Source organism: Panthera tigris, chromosome F2 (assembly GCF_018350195.1).
Source record: "Panthera tigris isolate Pti1 chromosome F2, P.tigris_Pti1_mat1.1, whole genome shotgun sequence".
NCBI classification, from domain to species: domain Eukaryota; kingdom Metazoa; phylum Chordata; class Mammalia; order Carnivora; family Felidae; genus Panthera; species Panthera tigris.
This window is the reverse complement of record NC_056676.1, coordinates 29,485,387-29,505,835: the sequence shown is the minus strand read 5'-3', so window position 1 is coordinate 29,505,835 and position 20,449 is coordinate 29,485,387. Positions and strand designations below refer to the sequence as shown.

Genomic DNA, 20,449 nt, shown 5'->3' with positions numbered 1-20,449 from the left:
AGGGGCTCGACCTTATAAACTGTGAGATCATGACCTGAACAGAAATTAAGAGTCAGACGCTTAACTGACTGAGCCACCCAGGTGCCCCTCTCACTCCTTTTTAAGTCTACTTTTAAAACAAGGAGTCTAGGCTCGATAGTCTTTGACATCCATTACATCGCTAAAATTCCCTGATTACTATTGACAAAGTAGTTTCTTGTTTAGGATGTATTGTGGAAGATTTATAGCTTACGCTGTTGAATATTACTATATTTTTATGAAGTCTTGGCTAACTGCATGATATATAATTATAATATAATTTCCATAGGAAATCTATTCTACTTTCTATTAATTTGCTTTAGAATGCTGGGGTTTTTTTTCCCTAAAATTTTGAAACTACTGAAAAATTTTGAAAAGCTGAGCTTCCTCTAATGTTCTCCACTAACCCTATCTATCTTTGGATTGAATTCATTTAGCCAGTACATTTGCCCCAAGGGAGGTATAGATGTCAATTATTGCTACAACTTAATACTAATGACTACTTAAATATTTAATTAATGTAATACTTGACACTCAGGGAGAAACTATTTATAATCATTGAAACCAGGCCTTTGTTTTCATCTTCTGTGCCTGGTGTTTAGTGTATCCCTTTTGGAACGCAGGTTTGGAATGAAGTGCTATGGGAGTGAAAAAGCACCTCTCTCTCCTACCTTCAGGCAGAAAAAGTTGCATAGAAAGTGACTCATGGTGGGGCGCCTGGGTGGCTCAGTCAGTTAAGCATCTTGATTTCACTTCAGGTCATGATCTCACAGTTTTGTGAGTTCAAGCCCTGCGTCAGGCTCTGCATTGACACTGCAGAGCCTGCTTGGGATTCTCTCTCTCTCTCTCTCTCTCTCTCTCTCCCCCCCTCTCTCTCTCTTTCTCTCCCTCTCTCTCTCTCCCTCTCTCTCTCTCCCTCTCTCTCTCTCCCTCTCTCTCTCTCCCTCTCTCTCTCCCTCTCCCCCTCTCTCTCTCCCTCTCCCCCTCTCTCTCCCTCCCCCCCTCTCTCTCCCTCTCCCCCTCCCCAACTCACACTGTCTCTGTCTCTCTCAAAATAAATAAATAAACTTAAAAAGAATTTTAGAAAGTGACTCATGGTGGATATTTACAGTATTAGTAATCACATTTGTTGATTTTCCAAGCTACATTTTTATTGAACATTCATTGCATTTCTTGAAGTTTGAAATATTTTCTTATTTTTTTTTTATTGTGTATTGATGTTATTAAAACAACTCTTAAAAGCGTTCATTTTAAGGGGTGCCTGGGTGGCTCAGTTGGTTAAGCATCTGACTTTGGTTCAGGTCATGATCTCACGGTTTGGAGGTTCGAGCCCCACGTTGGGCTCTGTGCTGACAGCTCAGAGCCTGGAGCCTGCTTCAGATTCTGTGTCTCCCTTTCTCTCTGCCCCTCCCCCACTCATGCTCTGTCTCTCTCAAAAATAAATAAAAATGTTAAAATTTTTTTTTAAAAAAAGCATTCATTTTAAGAAATATTGGAAGTTTTTAATGAGTAGACCAAAAGTGGCTGTTTTCCTAGAGGTAGGTCTGACAGGAACACCACGAGAAAAAGATCTTTTTGCCCTGAGAAGTGAAGGCCAAGGAAAGAAGAAAAGAGCTCAGTTGAGAGCTCTATGTTCATATGAAAGATTACATTCCAGCTAACTGGATTTCAAGGCACAAGTCATCCCTGGGTTCTGGAAATTCTCCTATGTGAGCAGGTCCTGTGACTCTAACATGCATATCTCAGAGTTTCCCTTTAGTCTGAGAATTTCTAGTCTTTAACATCATACATTGGCAGTCTCTGCTATTATTGAACACATATTCTGATTTTATTCTGAAAATGCCTTGTTTGTGGTGTTAGCCTCTGTTAATAATAAATCTATTTGACCAAATTTGTTGCACTTTTCCTCCTACCTAAAATTAAAAAGAAAGGAACAAGCATATCTTCTATTTAAGTGGGGAAATGAAGATTTATTGATTTGACAAACTAAGTCCACAAGAGGCGTGAGCTGTCAAATGGGCCTGTGAAATGGCTTAGAGGTGTGCATATTTTGAAACACTCCACCGGTCAGTGAGACTCTTCCTTGTACACTCATGACTTTAAGAAGTTCACTCCAGGGGCGCCTGGGTGGCTCGGTCGGTTGAGCGTCCAACTTCAGCTCAGGTCACGATCTCGCGGTCCGTGAGTCCGAGCCCTGCGTCGGGCTCTGGGCTGACAGCTCAGAGCCTGGAACCTGCTTCCGATTCTGTGTCTCCCTCTCTCTCTGCCCCTCCCCTGTTCATGCTCTGTCTCTCTCTGTCTCAAAAATAAATAAACGTTAAAAAAAATTTTTTTTAAAGAAGTTCACTCCAGACCTCATTTATAACACCCACCACCTTTACAGAAACCTTTAACTTCAGTCTTTGTTCTCAGTCATCACAAATTCTGAAATAGCCAGATTCAGTGCCCTGAGGCATAATTTTTCTATTTGTCTTAAACCTTACTGTTGCATTTAGTCAAAAATGGTAAGAAAAATTAATGACTTTTTTATCATCATACTAACGAGGGATTTCACTAAGATCTTAACTGCTTTAGATAAAAGATAAAAAATAGTTCTTCACGAACTAGAGTATGGTTAAGATCAGTATTCATATTCAGAGATCAGGCTCATTTTGTGTTTCATTGCACCCTTCTATGCCATATAGTCAGTGTGAAATATTTAAGAATTTATTTAGTTACTTGAGCTTTCTGAGTTGTAGAAGAGAAAACAGTGATGTTTTAAATTTTTAGATTTATCACAGAAGTATTATGCTTTCAAGTCTTCGACGTTTTTATGTGCCTGAAAGGCTCCTCTTACATTTGTGGTGTTTCTTGTTTGCATTATGATGTGTGATGTATCAATTGCATATTACTCTGTAACGTCAGCTATTTTATTTCCATGTTACATTTTTCTCCATGTTACATTTTCTCCTTTCTACCTATAAAATCTTCAAGATGAACAAGGAGGGCTCTCGGCTGCAGTCTCTTCTCAGGGTCATCTGCATGTAGTTGTGCCAAGCTGCTGTTTCGTGTGGGTAAGAAGTTTTGTGTTCCGTTTCACAGGTGGGAAGCATCAAGCGGGAAATGACCTTCACATTTCAACCAGAGGACTTAAAACGTGACTCTAATAAGAAAATGTCTCATCAACACTTGTTTCCATTGGCCATGGAGGAAGATGTGAAAACGGCAGACACCAAAAAAGCCAACCGAGTCCTTGACCATGAAAAAGAAAACACGCGCTCCATCTGTCTCCTTGAGCAAAAACGAAAAGTTGTTTCTTCCAACATTGATGTTCCTCCAGCAAGGTAAGGGAACATTAGCCTTTCTATGTGTTTGCCTGTGGAGAGTGTGTACAATCTCTACCATATTTCTCCAGAGTATATAGACTTAGGAGGGGCTTTCTGCCAAGAACATTTTTCCGTTGCTTGTGTGAAACAGAGCAGGTGGCCCTGCTCTTCAGAACTGACTTCATGGCTGCGCTAGTTGCGAGTATTGTCGCTGTAGAAAAGAATGTTTTATTTGATTCTGGAAAATGAATAATAAAAAACGAGAGAGTAAATGTCAAAAAAGAAACGTGAAATGTAGTACTGAGCATAACCACTTAAAAGCAGGGAGACTCTCATCTTTTGGGCAGAGGTTGGAGAGCTATGACTGCAGGCCAGATTCAGCTCCTGGCATGTTTGTGTATAGCCTGTGAGATAAGAGTGGTTTTCCATTTGTAAAGGGTTGTTTAAAAAAATGAAGAATATGTGACATACATCACAGGTGGCCTGCAAAGCCTAAAATGTTTACATGTGACTCATCACAGAAAAAGTTTGATGATCCCTGGTTTATAGCATTGGTAATCCTTTTAAGACAGATCTACCTTAGAACTGGGCCAAGAGGGTTTATTTGAAGTACCAAAAGCCTTTTATCCCATTGTAATTTTATTTAAAATATATCCAGTAGCATTCAATCAAAGCACAACATTATGGCAGAATGACATGGAACAGTAGTAGAATGGAACATAGTAGACCTTTTACTTATTTTCTTGCTTGTCATTTATTTCACCTAGAAAATAAGTTACACATTGGCCAGGATCTTGGACCATCTTGTTCATGCTGTATCAATAGCACTAAAATAATGCTTAGTAATGTACTAGGGGCTCCATAAATATTTGTTGGACAAAAGAAAGAAAATTCTGTAGCATAAAAACGTGCTTATTTTTAATATGTAAACCATATTTTGTTACCAAAACCCAGCAGTCTCTGAACGGCATATCTGTCTCTGAAGCTTTCATCATTTCTTCACTTAGTGATGTCTGGTTATAAAAAATGACAGCCCCCTCCAAAAGAGATTGTGAATGGAGAATTATAAGCAAATTTTTGAGGAGTCCTCTATTGTTTGAATGGTTTCAACTCGGAATATAGTATCCTTGGAAAAGGAATAAATGTTTCCTTTTTGCCTATTTACTTTTTATAAGTAGAATTTCATTGCTTTCTATATTAAATCAAAAGTATCTCCTTTAGGAAATTGTGTATTTTTCTATTCTACTACCAAATTTGTCATACTTTCTAAAATTATAGTTCTCTTTGTTTTCCTTAACCTTTGTTGAAAATTTTCCTATGTTCATGGCTTCTGTTTAACCACTTGGAATTATTTGCTTTTCTAATTTTTTCATACAAAGCACATGTTAAATTCTTTAGGATTAATTCCTTTAACTGGGGGTTTGTTATGAAATGTTTTATCATGCCCTAAAACTGGTAGGTACCTCAGTTCATAGCTGTTATTTGGTTGACTCATAGGACAAGTGACACGTTAAGTTGAAATGTGAAGAGCTATGGTTTTATTTTCTTTCTAAGCTTGTCGTGCAAAAAATTAGACTTCCCAATGTCAGATCATCAGTGATGACTTGTACTTCCACAGGATTTACTGTAGCTAAAAATTCCATTAGAGCACTTTATATGTTAAAAGACCTGGAATTAATCATTTTAAATTACCATAGATTGTTTTAGATATATCTTTATTCTTTAATTTCACCCCATTGCAATAGTTTCTGGGGAAAATGATGAAAAGGAAAGGAAGTAAAATGTTTTCTGCCTTTCCTGACTCTGGTATGTGGAATATTTTTTCCACTTTCTCCAATTCACTAACTGTACTTAAAAGTTACGAGTCAAGCCAGTGTTATTGTAGGGTTCTTAAGCAGTATAGGAAAGTTAATTAGATTTTGAATCCATTAATGTACAGCAAAAATTCCCCAGTGACAAGATATAATTCAGACATATTCATCTATTTTGGGAAATACTAGTTAAAGCTTCATTGTTCGAGATTTCCTCTAATATACTTGTTTTCATTGCTATAGTATTTAATCATCACAAATATGCCAACAGTTGGTGAAATAAATTGCCCTTTTTCTTGATGATGATGAAGGAATCAGAAAATTGTGGGGTTTAACTATCAAACTCTCAATTCTTTCGGTTCTATTTCCATGTAGTGTTACGGAATTATTTTGTAAACGTCAACTTTCCACTATTATCTAAGTAAATCGGTGTTTTGTTTTGAAAACTCCTTTTCCTGACACGGTAGGAAGATATGCGACTTTTCTTTTTGTTTATAAAAGCAAAATGTAATCTGTCTATTGGCAGTGTATAGATAATGAAGTTTGAGTGAGTCTACAGTACTGTGAAGTTTTTTGGTATAAGGAAAGCTATATCTTACATAATATATGTGTGTGTGTGTGTGTGTGTGTGTGTGTGTGTGTGTATATATATATATATATATATATATATATATAATATGTAGCTCTATCCAGCTGATTATTGAAACATATTCTCCTAAATCCAGATGTTATGTTTTGGCCAGTTCTTATAAAGGCATTTTTGACCAATAGAGTATCACTGGTAAAGAGTTTCTTGGCAGTTTAAAATCAATTCTTTATAATCTTTCTCACTCTGTCCTTTGCTTTTTCCCACTATAGGCAAAAGGATCTTTGTTGACCTTTGCTTTCTATATTTTCTAAAATGGTACTTGATGTTTATTTTCTGTGGTTTATATAATGAAGATAATAGATATATTTTGCTTTTTCATATCCCTGGAAGAATCTGGGAACTAGCCTCCCCATCTTTATATCTCATTGTGATGGAGCATTTCCTGCTTCCATTCAGTAGCTTATTTATGGAGTACCTGCTACGAACGCAGCACTCAGTAAAAGAAAATTGGAATGAAATGGGATGCCAACCCTGTACGAGCTTACAGTTGAATCATGGAAACAGACACCTAAGTAGCTAATTTCAAGTAACAGTTCCTAATTTGCTCCCTTCTTTAGAACTGAACGAATTTGTACATAAAGGAGAATCTCTCAATATTACGGAAATTATTAATTTGATACAACTATTCAAAAGCCTAGTTTTTTGTTGTTGGTAGTATCTTTTTCAAGATGAGGATGAATGGAATTGAGAAGGAGGAACTCTGAGATCTACTCTACAAAATCCATGTTTGTTTACCCATTTTCTCAGGACCCATTTGAAAGTTGCTAGTTTCAGGAAAATATAAATTTAAATGAGTTACTAACCCCGATGTGTTAGGCTGGGTCATCTGAGAAACAAATGCCAAGGCAGGATTAAATCCAAGCATTTTATTGGGACAGATGCATGTGGGAGAAAAGGGGTGTGGTGAGAGGCATGGAAGGAGGGAGGTACTGTGGAAGGAAGTCATACTGTGGTGCAGGGCTGAGCCCCGAGAATGAGACAGCCAGGGAAGATTGGGTGGAAGTGTGCTAGACGGCCTTGCAAGATCGTCAGGAGTCCTGCATTATATGAATGCAGTGGAGTCCGCTTACCTGTGGGACATTGCTTGATTGATCTTAGGAAGAAGCAGCCTTTTCTTTTGTGGGGGGCGTGGGGATGGAGGTGAGTGCATCATAGCGTTGAGTATTCCAAGTTCTTCAGTAGAGAAACTAAACAGAGCAAGAGTGTGTCAGAGAGCACGTGAATGTGCAGTGTTTCTTTGGAACTAAAGAGCTATCTATCATTAACAGAAAAGAAAACTCTGTGCAGTTTTTAAGGATTATTGGGGAGCAGGATTTGGGTTGGGGGTTACCAGGAGCATCAGTGATAACAGTGGGGACAACAGTCTCTAAACAATGTGTCTGTCTCTGAAGGTTTCATCACTTCTTCACTTAGCGATGTCTGGTTATAAAAGATGACAACCCCCTCTGAAAGAGGTTGTGAATGGAGAATGAAGAGTTACTAATTATAGATATGTCATCTTAAGTATTTTTTTAATCTCTGGGGAAAAATGCTAGCTGTCTTGATCTCTATGGAGAGTTGAGGAAAATGAACTTTCAGAGTATTTATAGAGACAGGGGTGTGAGTGAAGAGTCCCTCCAGAAAGGAATTCCAATACTGTGGTTTGGCTTAAGAAATGAATAAGAGACCGAAGGTCAGTAAGTAAAACAAATGCTAGTCAGTGGTTTCCTGTGGGCAGAGCTCAGCAACTCATTAACTAAGACAGTGATTTTAGCCTGTTTTTCAAAAAAAGATGATGAACCTGGGCCCAGATAATAACTGATTCATGCCCAGATTAGTGGTAGAAATCTGGGGAGAAAGAATGAAAGATTTGAAATACAGTGTAGGGAATTTACAGATTAGCCAGGGATATGAGGCATAAAAGTAGTTGGAAGGAATTTTTCAGTTCTTGGAGTGTGTGCCAAGCTGTTGGGAGTAACATGAGACTTCTTATGCGTTGACTTGCTTGAATGTAGTTGCTAACACCACATTCTTTCACAGTCCAGAAAGTGAGTGTTTCAACTGACCCAAAGGGTAACTAGGCATGGTGGGCAAATCTGTGAGTATTAGAAGAGAGAACATGAAGGACTCAGGAGAGTCCCTTTTGGAGGAGAACTTTCCACTCATGTTAGCTCTGCCTGTTGTAGGGCGTTGCTGGGGATGCCACTGTGTGGACTTCTACTATGGTTCCTAAAGACTGCTCTAGTAGTTCTCTATATCTTAAAGATTGTATGTAGTATTCTTTGGTGTATATTAATTGAAATATACTGCTTTTAAGGTAAATAATTTTATAAAATCTGCTGATGTTATAGTAAATCATGTAGATACTTACCAAAACAGAAACCGGGAGAAGCAAGCGCTGGGCACTCAGTAGCATCATCATGTAAGAACTGAGAGATTATAGAGAAGTTGTAAATTGTGAGGTAGTACAAATGATGATAATAAACATAAAGGGTTTTGGTCTGTGTGTGCCTGATGGGGCACGCATGAATAGAATCGTGTTCCCCAAAAGATGTGTCAAAGTCCTAATCCCCCAGTACCTGAGAATGTGAGCTTATTTGGAAATAAGGTCTTTGCAGATGTAACCAAATTAAGGCGAGGTCGTTAGGGTAGGTGGTAACCCGATATGACTGGTATCCATATAAGAAAAAAAGAGAGAGACAAAAGACAAGGAGGAAAGCCAATGGAGGCAGAGATTGGATTGATTGGTCTACGAGCCAAAGAACACCAGAAGCTAAGAAACAGGCATGGAACAGATTCTCCCCCAGAGCCTTCAGAAAAAGTGCTATGTCTGAATATGTCCCCCTCAAAATTCATTTGTTGAAACCTAATCCCCAATGTGATGGTGTTAGGAAGTAAGACCTTTGCATGCTGATTATGCCATGACGGTGGAGCTGTCATGCATGTGATTAGTGCCCTTATAAAAAAAGGCCCAGAGAGCTCCCTTGCCCCTTCTACCACGTTGAGGATACAAGAAGTATGCCACCTCAGCCAACCATGTGGCACCCTGATCTCAGACTTCCAGCCTCCAAAACGGTGAGAAATAAATCTCTGTTGTTTATAAGCTCCATGATCTATGGTATTTTGTTATAGCAGCACAAAAGAACTAAGAAAATACGGCTCTCTGACACCTTGATTTCAGCTTCTTGCCTCCAAAATTGTGAGACAATAAAATTCTATTGTTTTAAGCCATCCAGTTTATGGTGATTTGTTAACAGCCCCTCTAGGAAAATTAATATAGGTTGTTATTGCTGATGACTACATCTGTGTCTTGCCTTATAAATTTACTTTGAGTAGAATAATTATTCACATTCAGTAATGAAGTTAAGATATGCCTAATAACATGACTAGTTATCATCTATGCCTCTCAGGGAGAGACACTATCATTGCTTTTTCCGTAACTATTCAGCTTGTGGTTATTTATTAAGTTTGTCTCTAAATCAAGTTTATTGAGATGTAATTCATGTGTAATAAAATGTACCCACTTTAAATATACACTTTAATGAGTTGTAACAAATATATGTACCCATGTAATTAATGCCATAATCAAGATATAGAACATCCTCATCCCCACAAAAAAGTTTCATTGTGCCTCTTCCCACTCCACCTCTCCTCTGACCTTCAGCACTAGGCAGCCAATATTCTATTTTCTGTCTTGTGGATTAGTTTTGTCTTTTCTAGAATTCATATAAATGGAATCATGCGTGATGTATTTTCAGGTATCTTCATTAGCTCAGCATGTTTTTTTTTTTAAGATCCATATTTTTCTTTTGCATTTGTCAGTAGTATGTTACTTCTTATTGCCAAATAGTATTCTATTTTGTGATTATATGATAATCTGATTATGCATTCGCCTCTGATAGACATTTGGGCTGTGTACAGTTTGGGGTTATTAGGAATAAAGCTGCCATAAATATCCATGTATGCCCCTGTGTGGAATAAGTTTTCACTTTTAAATACCCAAGAGTTGACTTCATAGGTCATATGGCCATTGTATATTAAACTTTTTAAGAAACTGAAATACTTTTTCAAAGTAGTTGCACCATTTTATATTCCCACCAGTAAGGTATGAGAGTTGCAGTGGCTTTTATGTGTTCACCAACCCAGGGTATTGTCAGTATATTTAATTTTTTAATGAAAGTAAGAAAGTACTCTTATTTGCTGAGTTTTTGTCATCAATAGATGCTGAATATAGTTTTAAAATGTTTACATCCATCTGCATGAGCATAGTTTTAAAAATTATTATATGTTGGATTACATTGATTGGTCTTGGACCATCGAATCAACTTTGTGTTCCTGAGGTAAAACCCCCTTACATACTGAAGGATCCATTTTTTGTTAAAATTCTGTTAAGATTCATTCATCTTCATCCATTGACCTATCATTTTATTTATTTCGATTTCTTTGTCTGATTTTAATATAAATTTATGATAGCCTCATAAAATGCATTAGGAAGTGTCCCTTTCTCCTCCTCTATTTTCTGGGTTTGTTTTAGGACTGGGATTACTCTGCCTTAAAAGGATAGGTACACCAGTGAAGCCATCTTGACCTGGAGTTTTTTTTATGGAAGTGTTTTTAATTACAGATTCAATTTTTAACATTGATACAATGCTATTTATCTTTTATGTTTCTTATTTAGTGAGTTTTATAATCTGTGATTTCAATAAATTTATTCATTAATTTAAGTGTCAAATTTATTAATATATAGTTGTTCATAATAACGCCTTATTTTTTCTAGTATTTGTAGATTCTGTAGTAGTGTTCCCTCTCTCATTTCTAATACTGGTCAGTGTGTCGTCTTCCTTTTTTTAACCAATCTGACTAGCAGCTTATCAATTTTATGGCTCTTCTCCAAGAGCAACCTTTGTATATATTGATTTTCTCTGTTTTTTGTCCATTTTCTATTTCATTGGTCTCCTTTTTCATCTTTGTTATTTCCTTATTTCTGCATATTTTAAGTTCCCTGTTTTGCTAGCTTCTTACAGTAGAATTTCAATCATTAATTGTAGACCTTTCTTCTTTTCTACTATTGGCATTTAACACTTTTCTCTTTTAGCAACAATAACTCTTTCTACACACTTCTTTGTGTATACCTCCCAAATTTTGTTTGGTTGTTTCTTCTTAAAATTAGGACATTAGAATTAGGTTTTATTGTAAAAAGTAAGAGGCACAATACATTTTTCTTATTATTTATAGTTGTGAAAACAATCCAGAAAACAGAAATATATAGCATATTTTGAAATAGGATATTTGATTCATTACAGTCATTATACTTAAACTTATATCTTTAAAATGTTTTGCCACCTTAATTTTTTCTTTTTTAAAATATGCTTTACTGCTTTTTCTCTTTCATAATGTTATTCATGAATTCTGCATAGTTATTGATATTTGTGTCTACTTGTGACTACTGGTTCTGTACGTTACTGATATTTTTTTGTCTACTTCGTTACTGATTTTGTCTACTTCTTTCTCTTCTCAGTTTGTCAGATTTTGCTTTATGAATTTTAGAATTGGTTTGTATCCTTGAGGAATCAACCTCTTTATTATTATGAAATGTCTCTAGTTATCCTTGATATTATGCTTCATTCTGAAATCTACTTTGTCTGTTATTAGTATGGCCACCTTAGCTATCTTAATATTATATCACTTCACATCTGGTGCAGGAATCTTACAATGGTATTCTTCCATTTCCCCTTTTGTTCTTTGCACTATTTTTGTTATAAATTTTATTTTTCTAAATGTTACAATCCCCAAATTACATTTATTGATTTTTCTTTAGTCATCCCTTTTTAAAGTAGTTTTATTGAGATATAATTCATATATGATACAATTCACCTATTTAAAATGTTTCTAGTACATTCATAAAGCAGTGTAACCATCACCATAATTAGCATTTTCACCACCACCACCACCACCACCCCCATCACCACCCCCAAAAAACCCCTGCCCATGAGCAGTCACTCTCCATTCTTCCCCAGCCTCCGAACCCTAGGCAACCACCAACCTATTGTGCTGTTGCTATCTCTATACATTTGGCTATTATGGACATTTCAAATAAATGGAATTATACAATATGTGACCTTTTGTGTCTGGCTCCTTTCACTTAGCATGTTTTCAAGGTTCAATAACTGTCTTAGCTGTTAGGCTGCTATTAAAAAGTACCATAGGGACGCCTGAGTGGCTCAGTCAGTTAAGCATCAGACTTCAGCTCAGGACATGATCTCACAGTTTGTGGGTTCAAGCCCCACATTGGGCTCTGTGCTGACAGCTCAGAGCCTGGAGCCCATTTCTGATTCTGTGTTTCCCTCTCTCTCTCTCTGTGCCTCCCCCACTCATGCTCTGTTCTGTTTCTCTCAAAAATAAATAAACATTAAAAAAAATTTTTTTAATAAAATAAAAAGTGCCATAAACTGGATGGCTTATAAACAACAGAAATTTATTTTTAACAGTTCTAGAGAGTAGAAGCCTGAGCTTATAGTTAGGTTCTGGTGAGGGCCCTCTTCTGAGTTGCAGATTGCTGACTTCATGTTGTATTCTCAAGTAGCAGAGACTAGAGCAATGGAAACAAACTCTTACTACTCTTGTAAGGGCACCAGTCCCCTTCACGAAGGCTCTATTCCTATGACCTCAGAGATGATCATAATTACCTCCCAGGGGCCCCACCTCCTAATTCTATCACACTGGGAATAATATTTCAACATATAAGTTGGGGGATGGCACATTTAGTCTGTAACATTCATGTTTTAGAATTATCGGTGCTTCATTCATTTTTATTGCCAAATAATATTTCATTTCATGGATATATCACATTTATTTACCCATGCATTGATAGATATTTGGACTGTTTCCATTTTTTGGCTATTATGAATAATGCTATATGAACATGTATGTTCAAGTTTTTGAGTGGACATACGTTTTTAGTTTTCTTAGGTATAATATCTAGGAGTAAAATAGCTGGATCATATGGTAACTCCATATTTAAGTGTTTGAGAAACTTCCAAAGTGTTTTTCAAAGGAATTCCACTGTTTTGCATTTCCTCTAGAAATATATGAGTGTTCTAATTTCTTCATATTCTCACCAACACTTGTTATTATCTGTCTTTTTTACTATAGTCATTTTAGTGGGTGTGAAGTGATACCTCATTGTAGTTTTGATTTGCATTAATGGCTAATGATATTGAACTTCTTTTCTTGTTAGCCATTTAGAGATTTGCTTTGGAAAAATGTCTATTCAGATATACTGCCCATATTTTTTACTTCGTCTTTCTATCATTGAGTTGTAAGATTTCTTTATATATTCTGAAAACAAGAATGTTATCAGATACATGATTTTCAAATATTTTCTCTCATTCTGTGGATTGTCTTTTACTTTCTCGATAGCATCCTTTGATACGCAAAGGTTTTTAACTTTGATGAGATTCAGTATCTCTATTTTTTCCTTTAGTTGCTTATGTTTTTTGGAGATAGATCTAAAAATCCATTGTCTGGTCCGAGGTCATGAAGACTGAAGCCTATTCTTTTCTTCTAAAGTGTTTTGTACTTTTAACTCTTATGTTAGGTTTATAATCCATTTGGAGTAGATTTTTGTGTATAGTATTAGAGGTCCAAATTCATTCTTTTGCATATGGATATCTGGTTGCTTAGGACCATTTGTTGAAAAGACTACTCATTCCTCACTGAATTGTCTTGGCACCTTTGTTGAAAATCAGTTGACCATAGTAGTAGATGCTCATTTCTGGACTCTCATTTTCACTGATTTATATGTCTGTCTTCATGCCAGCACCACAGTGTATGGATCACTGTAACTTTGTGGTAAGTTTTAAAATCAGGAATTGTAAGGGGTGTCTGGGTGGCTCAGTCAGATGAGCGTCTGACTTCGGCTCAGGTCATGATCTCGTGGTTGAGAGTTTTGAGCCCCGCGTCAGGCTCTGTGCTGACAGCTCGGAGCCTGGCGCCTGCTTTGGATTCTGTGTCTCCCTCTCTCTCTCTGCCCCTCCCCCAGTCAATGCTCTGTCTAGCTCTGTGTCAAAAATAAATACAAACATTAAAAAAAAATTAAAATCAGGAATTGTGATCCTCAAAATTTGCTCTCTTTCAGGACTGTTTCTAGGTCCCTTGCATTTTCATATGAATTTTAGAATCAGCTTGTCAATTTTCCATAAAAATCAGCTGGAATTTTGACAGAAATTGCGTTGAATCTATAGATAAATTTGGGAAGTATTCCCATTTTAATAAGATAAAGGCATCTAATTCATGAGCACAGGGTTTCTTTCTACTTACTAAGGTCTTTCATTTTTTCAACAGTGGTTTATAGTCCCAGAGTACAAGTTTTGTACTTCTTTTTTAAAATTTATTCTTACATATTTTATTGTTTTTGTTGCTATTGTGAATGAAATAATTTTCTTAATTTTATTTTCAGATTGCTCATTGCTAGTGAATAGAAATAAAACTGATTTTTGTATATTGATCTTGTATCCTGCAACCTCCCTGAATTAGTTTTGAATCTCCCTTTTAGTTTGAACAGTTTTTGTGGCTTCCTTAGGATTTTACATGTAGAAGATTATGTCATCTGTAAATATAGGTAGCTCTACTTCTTCCTTTTCAGTCTAGATGCCTTTTACTTCTTTTTCTTGCCCAATTGCTCTGACTAGATTCTCCAGTACAGTGTTGAATATAAGTGGACATTTTGTTTTGTTTTTGATCATAGGGAGAAGCATTCAGTCTTTTGCATTAAGTATGATGTTAGCTGTGGGTTTTTGGTAGATGCCTTTTATCAGGTTGAGAAAGTTCCCTTCCGGGGCACTTGGGTGGCTCAGTTGATTAAGTGTCTGACTCTATCTCAGCTCAGGTCATGATCTCACGGTTTGTGAGTTTGATCCCCACATCCAGCTCTGCACTCTGACAGCATGGGGCCTGGTTGGGATTCTCTCTCTCTCCTTCTGTCTCTGCCCCTCCCCCCTCAAATATATATAAATAAACAAACTTAAAAAAATAAATAAAAGAGTTCCCTTCTATTCTCAGTTTGTTGAGTGTTTTCTGATGAAAGAGTATTGAATATTGTCACATGCTTTTTCTGTGTCTATTGAAATGATCACATAATTTTTGTTCTTTATTATATTCTACATGTTACAGTAATTGATATTCAATGTTAAACCAATCTTTCATTCTTAGGATAAATATCATTATGGAGTATAATCCTTCTTGTATATTGCCTGATTTGGTTTGCTAGTATTTTGTTGAGGATTTTGCATCTATATTTATAGACGATACTTTGATCTGTAGTTTTCTTTCTTGTGATGTCTTTATTTGGTTTTTGTATCAGAATAATAGAGAATGAGTGGCAAAGTGTTTCCTTCTATTTTTTTTGAAGAGTTTATAAATAATTGGTATTAATTCTTCTTTAAAGTTTGGTAGTATAATCAATTATCCTTTAAAATTTTTTAAACAAAAATTTATATTTATCTACGTATTGATATCATTGAGCCTCTCTCTTTGCCTGGCCCCTATTTTCTCTGCATTACCAATGGCTTTCTCCACCTGGTAGAGAGGATGAACAGAAGAGGTACCGGATTTTTTTTTTTCTTTTTTTTGCCTTCCAGCACTTGCTTATAGGCAAGAGGTTCACTGTGAGCCCAGATGCAAGAGATTATCTTCCCCTTTATCTTCACCAAATATATGTGTGTGTATATAAAAAAAAAAGTCTTTCTGCTTAACATTATTACAACATTCATGTATATAGAGTTCTCACTATAGACTCACTAAAAGTTTAGCCATGTTTTCTGACTCTATTAATTGGCTTATAACCAACAACAAGCTAGTTGTATACCTTGCTAATAGTTTGTGGATGATGTCTATTAGCAAGAATGTATAAGTACATACACACATGTATACTTCTCTTTAGCATAAATAGTACCATATTACTCAGTTCCGATAAGACCAAGAAGATGTTAAGAATAAGAGTGACCTGACAAAATTTCTGCCAGCACTAAGTCACCAGAATACCCTTTCATTCTTTAATTTATTCAACATATTTATTAACTAAGTGGATTTTATATATCAGATACTGGAATACAGGGTAAAATAAGTTAGACAGATTTCCCACCCTCATAGATTTGAGGAGATATTCTAAAAAAATAATGTATAAATACATCATCATAAATTCTAATAATTTTAATAAATGGAATGTACAGGATATCATGAGGGCCATAAAGAGGAACACTTATTGTAGGTTGAGGCATAAGGAAAGGCCTCTTTCAGGAAAGTACACTTCAGCTGACACCTGAAGGATGAGAAGGAGCCAGACTGAGTTGGGAGGAAGTGTTCCAGGTAGAGGAGAGCACGCGTGAAAGCCCCAAGATGAGAAAGACCGCCAGTGTGGCTAGAGCACAGAGCACAGTGGAGAGTGGCAAAAGATGAGGTTGGAGAGGTAGACAGAATCTGAAGAAACTGAATCATGTTGAGCTATGTTGGATTGTGTTAAAGATCTTTAAATTATGTATTGAGGTCAGTGAGAAGAAGTTTATGAAGAAGAATGATACGATTCCTTTTGTATTTAGAAATGATCACTTCATCTATTACATGTAGATTAGGACGGAAGAGAACAAGAATGGATGGAGGGAAACCAGTCGGGAAGCTACTACATTAGTGCAGAAAAGATACGGAAATTTGGACAAACGCAGTGGCAGTTGAGATGAAGAGAAGTGGACAGATTTGAGGTCTATTTTTGAAATAAAAGTGAGCCTTCTTGGTTGTAAGCAACAGAAAATGAATGGCTGATTTAACAAAGAATGGAATTGTTTTTTTAAAGACTAACAAAGTTTCTGGGAAGGCTGGAGAACCAGGTTAGAAAGTAGACAGGAGGGTGGACAGCCAGGAACATGGTTGTGTTCATTCATTCTGTAGAAGCAGGACTTGCAACTGGGCTTTGTGGCTTCTAAAGTGAGAACTGTATGTGCTTGGAAACTCCTCAGATGCACGAAGACACTGGGCATCCAGAATTGACAGATGTCTATCATAAATCTCAGTTTACAAATGAGCAGAAAGACTCAGAAATGTTAAATGATCACCCAGGAGCACACATTTAACAAATGGCAGACCTAAGACTAGGCTAGGTTTCTGACCCCAAGTGAATTTTTGTTCCTTATTACCACCATTAGTGTTTATCAGAAAACACTCATTTATTGTCATTTACAAATGTGATGCCTTAAAATACATTGATAATTCTTTTTTAAAACTTTTTTAAAAATGTTTACTTATTATTTTGAGAGAGAGAGAGAGAGCACAAGCAGGGGAGAGGCAGAGAGAGGGAGACACAGAATCCGAAGCAGGCTCCAGGCTCTGAGCTGTCAGCACAGAGCCTAACATGGGGCTTGAACCTGCAAACCGTGAGGTCATGACCTGAGCCGAAGTCAAACACTTAAACGACTGAGCCACCCAGGCGCCCCAACACATTGATAATTCTAATATCACTTGTTATCTAGTTTCTAGAAAAGAAACTCGAGGGGCGCCTGGGTGGCTTGGTCGGTTAAGCGTCCAACTTCAGCTCAGGTCATGATCTCATGGTCCGTGAGTTCGAGCCCCGCGTCAGGCTCTGTGCTGACAGCTCAGAGCCTGGAGCCTGCTTCAGATTCTGTGTCTCCCTCTCTTTCTCTGCCCCTCCCCTGTTCATGCTCTGTCTCTCTCTGTCTCAAAAATAAATAAACGTTAAAAAAAAAAAAAAAAAAGAAAAGAAACTTGACAGTCAGGCAAACATTATTAGATAACCTAGATTATTAGAGCATGGCATTTGTTATTCTCTTTTTGCCAGACATTGTTTTTTCAGAAGTGCTGATGCTTAAATTGGTTGGATTTCACCCAAACAGCAATTACAATTTGATTATTCAAAGTAGTAACTGTCTTCTAATTATAACTCTAAAGCTAAAGAAATCTATTAGCAAACTAGTTGTAACAAAGAAAAAAGAGAAATTTGGCCAAAAATATTCCTAGACCTAACAGCAGTTTATTAGAATACTCCAGATTGTTAGTTTACTGTTGGAAAAAAAAAGTGAACCATAAGGTAGTTTGTTTTGCAGGTTTTAAAATATGATGATGTCATATTTATCACACGCTGGATAAGATAAAAATCATCTTCTCTTTGTAAGATGCCATTCTGAAGACTGTCTAGTCTAGAAGGAACTTCGGAAACTTCTTAACCTTTGAGTTCACATTTGGGAAATGACCTGAGCTACAAGCAATATCCTACACGTACAATGGGAAATTGTAAACTAACTTGGCTAACATTTTCAACAGTGTTGTCTACAGTTTCTCCTTTGTGTTTTATGTACCATATACTATTAAAAAGTCTCCTGTGTCAAATTTGGAATTAAGTAAGAGATAAGGCAAAATTGCAGACATTATTTCTGAATCTCCAGAAGCATAGCAGTTCCTGGAGCAAATGTTTAAATGCGTTAAAAACTTTACAGGTGACAAACTCTGTAGCCAATATGAAACTACCAAAAAAAAAAAAGAGAGAAGTCTAAAAGGTCAGCTTAAGCTTAGCTTACGGAACATTTTAAAAATATATACTATATTGGCAGGAGAGGTGGGTGGAGGGATGGGTTAAATATGTGATGGGGATTAAGGAGTGCACCTGTTGTGATGAGCACTGGGTGTTGTATGGAACTGTTGAGTCACTATATTGTACAATTGAAACTAATATTACACTGTATGTTAACTAACTGGAATTTAAATAAAAACTTAAACTATATTGACTGGGGACTATGAATGTACCTACCTATGATGGAGAAATACTAATACTATATAATTTGTGGACCTTGCTAAGAACTGAAGCAATCTCCATAAAGTAACTATAAAGACCGTCTTTTCTAGGAAACCTTTATCCATTTCCATCCCTTCCCATCATTTTAGTGATTCAGGTCAGCAAGTAACTGTTGTTCCAATTTTCTTGCTATAGTCTGTTTGTTATACAACAGCCAAAATGATCTTTCTAAAACACAAGTATAATCATGTGGGTAGAGGGATAGAGAGACAAAAATGCTAGGAACCAATATAATTGATATTATGATGTGATGAAACATATTATGCCATCACTACACAATCAAGTCATACTTTGCCAGGGATTTAGATTCAAAAGTCAACAAATAAGTCAAGACTCAATCAAGACAAAATTATTCCTTACAATGTCTTAAAATGCCTGTGAGACCAGAACCCACCATGAAAGACTTGGGATCTAAAACAAATTAAAAAAGAGAATTCTTCCCCTTTTTACTCTGGGACAAAATTTCATTGAATGGAATGGGAGGAATTTCTGTTGTTTTTTTTTTTTAAATAGTTCTCTCTTCCTGCCAAGTGCCTATCGTTGAAGTAGAATTTCTGTTAATTTAAATGCACATGTGCTGCAACTCCACTCTCCAAATATCCTATGAAATCTGAAGGAAATTAGTAAGGTATGATAGAGAAGCTTTCTAAACGAGCACTCCTTCCTGTACTAACACGGATAACATTGATTAATGTTATCTTTATTTTCTTAGTTATAACTTAGGAAAGCTTGTGTTTTGTGACATACATTTGGCCCAGGTTGTGTGTGTGTGTGTGTGTGTGTGTGTGTGTGTGAGAAAATTTTATATACATGTATGTGTTGACTTTAAATATGACATTGAAAATCAATTTCCAATAACTGTGTGTTATATCACTTTATTATAAGCACACATTAGTGCCAAATTAGAATATGCCACCTATTTAGAATTGCATTGTGAATTTTGGGTTTTAGCCATTAATATGAATTTTTAAAAGAATTAATAATTTATGTCACTTTGCTATTAAAAAAGGATATACTCTCTTGATCCACTGGGTAGTTATGATGTAAAATACCAAAAGTATGACATTCAAGCATTTGCAGGCATCACCTCCAAAGAGACCTTGGATAATTAATAAATGCCTTTCCATCTAAACCACTTCTGGCAACAAGATGGAGAAGATTTGACAACTGAAATCTCAGGGACGAGGTGCACTACTGTGCTAGGTAGACCATTAGCTTTGTTGCACAGGCTGGGTAAATGGCAATGGTCCAAAATGCTTACCAGTTTTCTGCTTTTGTAGTACCAGTGCCATAGGTTGCCTCTGTGGAATTGGTTTACATTTAGATTTTATATAACACGGGGTGCCTGAGTGGCTCCGTCGGGTAAGCGGCTGACTCTTGATTTTAGCTCAGGCCATGATCTCACAGTTCATGAGATCAAGCTCCATGTCAGGCTCTGCACTGACAGTGTGGAGCTTGCTTGGAATTCTGTCTCTCTCCCTCTCTCTCTACCCCTCCCCCGCTCACTCTCATGCTTACTCTCTTTCAAATAAATAAACTTTAAAAAAAAGAGAGAAACTTTAGATTTTACATAACATCTTTTTTCCTCCCTACGTATGTTCAAAATTTAAACATGTAGTAGAAATCATTGGATTCCTACTGCTTCCCACTCCCCACCTCTTCCTGCCTATATAGATTCTGTATTCTGCTTTTGTCACAGAAAGACAAACGATAATGAGACGAGATGTTGGTCATTACTATTTAAAAAGAATCACATTTGAAAATATTAGCAAACCAAATTCAATACATTTTTAAGTTAATTTATTTGTTTTGAGAGAGAGAGCATGAGCAG

General features: G+C 36.4%; 1 protein-coding gene across 2 annotated transcripts in view; it reads left to right on the top strand.

Annotated features, from left to right (window-relative positions):
* ZNF704 (zinc finger protein 704) overlaps positions 1–20,449 on the top strand; it is a 231,175-nt gene that overhangs the window by 51,553 nt on the left and 159,173 nt on the right. For both annotated transcript variants that reach the window (XM_042973063.1, XM_042973064.1), the window contains exon 2: positions 3,100–3,341. In XM_042973063.1, coding sequence (XP_042828997.1) covers positions 3,100–3,341 — 242 coding nt within the window. The remainder of the gene's footprint in view (positions 1–3,099; positions 3,342–20,449) is intronic.